Source organism: Alligator sinensis, unplaced genomic scaffold (assembly GCF_000455745.1).
Source record: "Alligator sinensis unplaced genomic scaffold, ASM45574v1 scaffold128_1, whole genome shotgun sequence".
Lineage (NCBI taxonomy): Eukaryota > Metazoa > Chordata > Crocodylia > Alligatoridae > Alligator > Alligator sinensis.
In genome coordinates this window covers 413,342-417,985 of record NW_005842968.1, presented here as the reverse complement: position 1 = coordinate 417,985, position 4,644 = coordinate 413,342, and the positions used below count along the sequence as shown (strand labels likewise).

The 4,644-nt window shown below is 40.6% G+C and overlaps 1 protein-coding gene across 1 annotated transcript in view; it reads left to right on the top strand.

The window, feature by feature from the left end:
- EMC9 (ER membrane protein complex subunit 9) overlaps positions 1-3,537 on the top strand; it is a gene marked incomplete at its 5' end in the record, with an annotated part of 7,046 nt that extends 3,509 nt beyond the window's left edge. Inside the window, 2 exons of the mRNA XM_025192812.1 lie at positions 92-186; positions 390-3,537. Of these exons, the coding sequence (XP_025048597.1) occupies positions 92-186; positions 390-570 (276 nt within the window). The remainder of the gene's footprint in view (positions 1-91; positions 187-389) is intronic.
- Between the last annotated feature and the right edge of the window lie 1,107 nt (positions 3,538-4,644).

The following is a 4,644-nucleotide window of genomic DNA, read 5'->3' as shown; positions in this document are numbered from 1 at the left end:
GTGGGTGTGGGGTGCGGGGGGTGGGATCACAGGTTCAGGGGCGCTGTGGGGTGCTCCCCCCTTCTCTGACATACTTCCTCCCCCCCCCCAGCTGAATAACCGGAAGTTCACCATGAGCCCCCGTGTGCCCCCCATCCTGGTGCTGGAGCAACGGGACCAGCAGTGGGTCCCCAAGGACAAGAACTTGTGAGTGAGGACACCCGCACCCCTTGCCCCCCTCTTCTGTAGGCTCCCCCATTGCCCTCTCACAAGACATGACCCAGGCATCCAGGCAGCTCGCTTGTCAAGGGAGGAGGGACCCAGGCATCATGGCTCTGTCCCCTCCCCCACTGGTGTTTGCAGGAGGAACCCAGGCATTCAGGGCTAACTCTCCACCCCCACCCCCCCAGGGTCATGTGGCAGGACTGGGAGTCCTCCCGCCGGGTCTGCCAAACCCTGCTGGAGGCCAAGGCTTATACCCAACTGGTTGACTTTGACGCCCACCTTGATGACATCCGGAGTGACTGGACCAATCAGCAGCTCAATGCCGAAATTGCCCAGCTGACGTCAGTGGCCAATGGCAGTGCCTGAGGTCTTCCATTGGAGGATATGGTGGGTGTGGCCAATGGGCTGCAGTCAGGTTGCAGCTCGGAGCTGCAGAGCCTTCCCAGGCCTGACTTGACAGCCAGTCAGATGTCCAGGATAGTCAGTACTGACCTAACCCCAGGCCGGACCCTCATTGGCCCCCCCCACTCAGATCCCTAAAATTGTTCAGTTTTCTGGTTCTATAAGTTAATGTAGCTTTGTTTCTCCTTGATAACTTCCTATATATTATTTACTATTTTTACTTGCTTTTACCTTTAAAATTCCTTGGAATTCCCAAATCTTAGGGGTAAAAAAAAGTTACAGAAAAATCCACATCACAAATATGAATTCTGTGCAAAGGAAAAACCCAAATTTCCCCAGATTTTCCCAAAATCCTGCATTTCTTTGACAGCTGAAAGGAAGGAGGGCCACTGAACTTCAGATATTAAAAAGCAGCACAAAATGCCCCCAGAACAAGCAGAAAAGCAGGAATATTTAACCTCTGTGACGTAGAAAATGAGAGTAATAAAAGTCCATTTATTAAAACAGGAATTTTAACCCAAAAGCAGATCCGTTACTTTTTAATTCAGAACAAATTGAAAAACTTGTTCGGAGAAAGGTCTTTTAATTTGAGGTATTTTTGGTTTATTTTAGAATCTCTCTTGTTCCATAGAAAGACACTTATTTTGCATTTTTCTTCTTTCCTTCCTCACTCCACCATAATCCTCATTTTTTAAAGAGCTCAAAATACCAAATACTGAAACGTGACAATCTGAAGAGTTTAAATGCACCTTGTAAAGTGCTTTTTTTTTGTGGGGGGAAATAAGGATTTGATGTTTACATTTCCCTACTTTTTGTGTATACCTTGAGTTTTATTGAATATTAAATACGTTAATATATATTATTACATTAAATATATTATTTCTTCCTTTTTCAACACAACTATGTAACCATGTCAAAAACTATAAGTGTGTGTGTGTGTGTATACATACATAATACACTTCCTTCAATAGATTATTCTGATTTTTTATCTTATACTTTTACACAAATGCTTTTCTATTGAGTTTTGCAATCAAAACTCCTCATTTACTTAAAGAATTGGCCACAAAGTTACAGAAATGAGAAGCCAGAAATTTAACAAAGCAACTTGGAAACTGAGGGGTTTGTTTGTTTGTTTTGGCTGAGAGAGAGCATTTTTGTTTTGTTTAAAAAAAAAAAAAAAAAGATTTTTGGTCTCTATGAAAAATATGGTTTCTTTACTCAGTTATTTAAGAGTGATGTTGTAGTTGCAGTAGTCCAGGAATTATGCAAGAGAAAAGAATTTCTTAGCATGATATCTTTCATCCAGCCACCTGTGTAGTTGGAATAAAAGTAGAGCCTTCTTTCCCATTGACAAACCTCGGCTATTTAATTTCTTTTGACTTTTTTTTTTTTTTTGTAATCAGCTTTTGTATTTATACATCTTAATATTATTAAATTTACGTGGCTGACATTTTAAATACAAGTATAAGTTACTTCAGTAAAATAAAATGTAATTTCATTTATTTGAGGTCCATTTAAACAACATTTAATGCATCAATAATATGTTGATTGCAAAAATCGAAGAAATAGTAAAAAAAAGTAGCAGAGGTTTCTCAATGGGAAATGTGACTGTAACTTTACCCCATTAAAAGTTAAATTAGCTTGTTTGTTTGTTTTTAATATATCTAAAGAAAGCTAGCAACATTTGTAGTTTTCTGTTACAAACTTTATAAAAAACCCAAATTATTAACCAACCTTAAAAAAACAGAAAACCTTGAAGTATTTAAAATTCCAAACTTTTTCTAATCCAGATCTTAATTTGAGGTTAATTTTAGTAGCTTTTTTCATAGTTTTGTTCTGTTTTATGCAAAGCCTCTTCGGGCAAGCTACAGCTTTTTTCTCTGCTGCTTAAATCCGGTTTAAATACTTCTTGAAGCTAAACTTAGTAATGTATTATTTATTAATAAATGTATAGATTCACTGAATTAATGTGGTGAAGGTATTGAATCTCTTAGTTTAGCAGCTGTATTGAATTCATTCATGTTATACATTGAATTTATATACATGGAGAATCTTTAAATTTAGTATATGAAATGTTATATGTAACTAGGTCTACAAGTAGTGCATCTATAATTAATCTATTACATGTAGAAAATATTATTTTAGTAAATTATCAAATAATGTTAACTGTGTAGCTAAGTAATGAATCTATAGCTTTAACTTAATAGATTGACAAATTTTACACATTAATTTAGTGAATCTGTAAGTAGTTTGAATATGTTGTTTTTTTTAAATGTCTTTATTTATTGAATTATATAAGTATACATTTTACAAATGTGTTACTTTATGGAAATTAATAAAATCTTGGGTTAAAAATCCTCAATGTGTGTTTAAAAAGTTGAAAGAACAGTATCCCAAAACCATTTTGCTTTAAGAGCAGCATAGTTAGTTTTTCTACCCTAATAAGCCCCCGCACCTTCCAGAAAGTAAAGAAAAGCTAAATATCTCTTGCAAAAACTGAATTCTGAATTTACCAAAGTGGAGGAAATTCAACCCAATACCAATGAAGGCTTTTTAAATTATAATGTCTTTTTAAGGGGGGTGGGTCCAATTTTATTGGAATCTTTTCTTTTCTTTTTTTTTGCCAGTTTATGATCTGAGCCTACTACAACAATATTGCTATTTAAAGAAAGAAAGAGAGCAAGGAAATTTTAAAATCAGTATTTATTGAAAGATTTTTTTGGTGGAGGAAATACCGATTTGCCCAGTTTGTTAAAAAGTGGCATTTTTACCTATCCTGGCTATTGGTTGTTCTGGGAACTCTCTGGGCTCATGATAGGGAGAATCCAGTCTCTTTTAATGGGCCTGAATAGGCCGGGAAGGCAAACCAGGAAGTCCTGCCTTTGCAGCTTATGACTTCTGTTTGGCAAGTGAAGGGGGCAGGGCCTCAGTAGATCATGCCCTTGGTTTCGCCTCGTGGCTTCTTGATCTTCTCAAAGTTCTTGAGGACGATGTCATAGAGGACAGCCTGGGTAGAGAGGCAGAGATGGGGGGGGCCCCCAGGTCAATCTGGGGGAGCCCCTCAGTCCCAGCACCCCTGTCCCCAGGTGCCCCCAACTCACATAGAGGTTGCGAATCTCCATCACCATCAGTCGCAGCTCTGCAAACTCTGCCTCATCCAACTCGTGAACCAGCTGCCGGTAATCACCCTACGGAGGGGGAAGAAAGCACAAGTGAAAGTGGGGGGTGCTACCAGGGAGGGAATCTGGGTGTCTGGATGCCTGGTTAACAAATTGGGGCCTTCCTGGAGGGTCCCAGGGGTCCAGCTATCCTCCCTGATACCTCCAGGGGTCAGGGGGTGCTAGTTGCTGGGGAACCCAGGCATCTAGGCAGCTGAGATCAGGTCATATACTCACCACGTGGGGGTTTTTGGCTGCTTTGGCCACGGCATCACCTCGCTCAGAAAAATACCTGGAGAGAGGGGCAGAGAGTACCAGGAGATCAGATCTGCACCCCAAATCAGGAGGGAGGAAGGGAATGGAGAAGGCGCTGGGAGACCCTGGGATGCCTTCCCCCCGCCTCTTCCCTGCTTTCCCCAAAATTGCATCCAACCCACTGCAAACCCAGCTGGGAACTTGCAAGGGGCATGGGACAAAGAGCAGAGATTTGAACTGCAAAAAAATACTGTACTCTCTCTTATATAACACCTCCTTCCCATATAAGGTGTTCTCTTTTGAGAAGACCCCAAGAAGGAATAAAAGGTCTTACTTTTATAGGGTCATTTAGATGATCCCTGAGGTCCCTTCCAACCCTGATTTTCTATGATTCTATGAAAATACATGCAAGTCTGGGGTCCTGAGAGGAGGGACCACGTGATGTGGGAGCTAGAAGGGAGCAATAGCAATTCCCCCCCCCCCCCATCCCAGCCACATTTTTAGAGCCACAGGGAGGACTTTTCCTTGCATTTATTGGGCACCTTAATTTTTCCTCAGCTGTTTTGGTGGGAGGGGGAGTGGTGCAGATTATACACAAAAAAATAGTCACATTCAATTTCCCTAC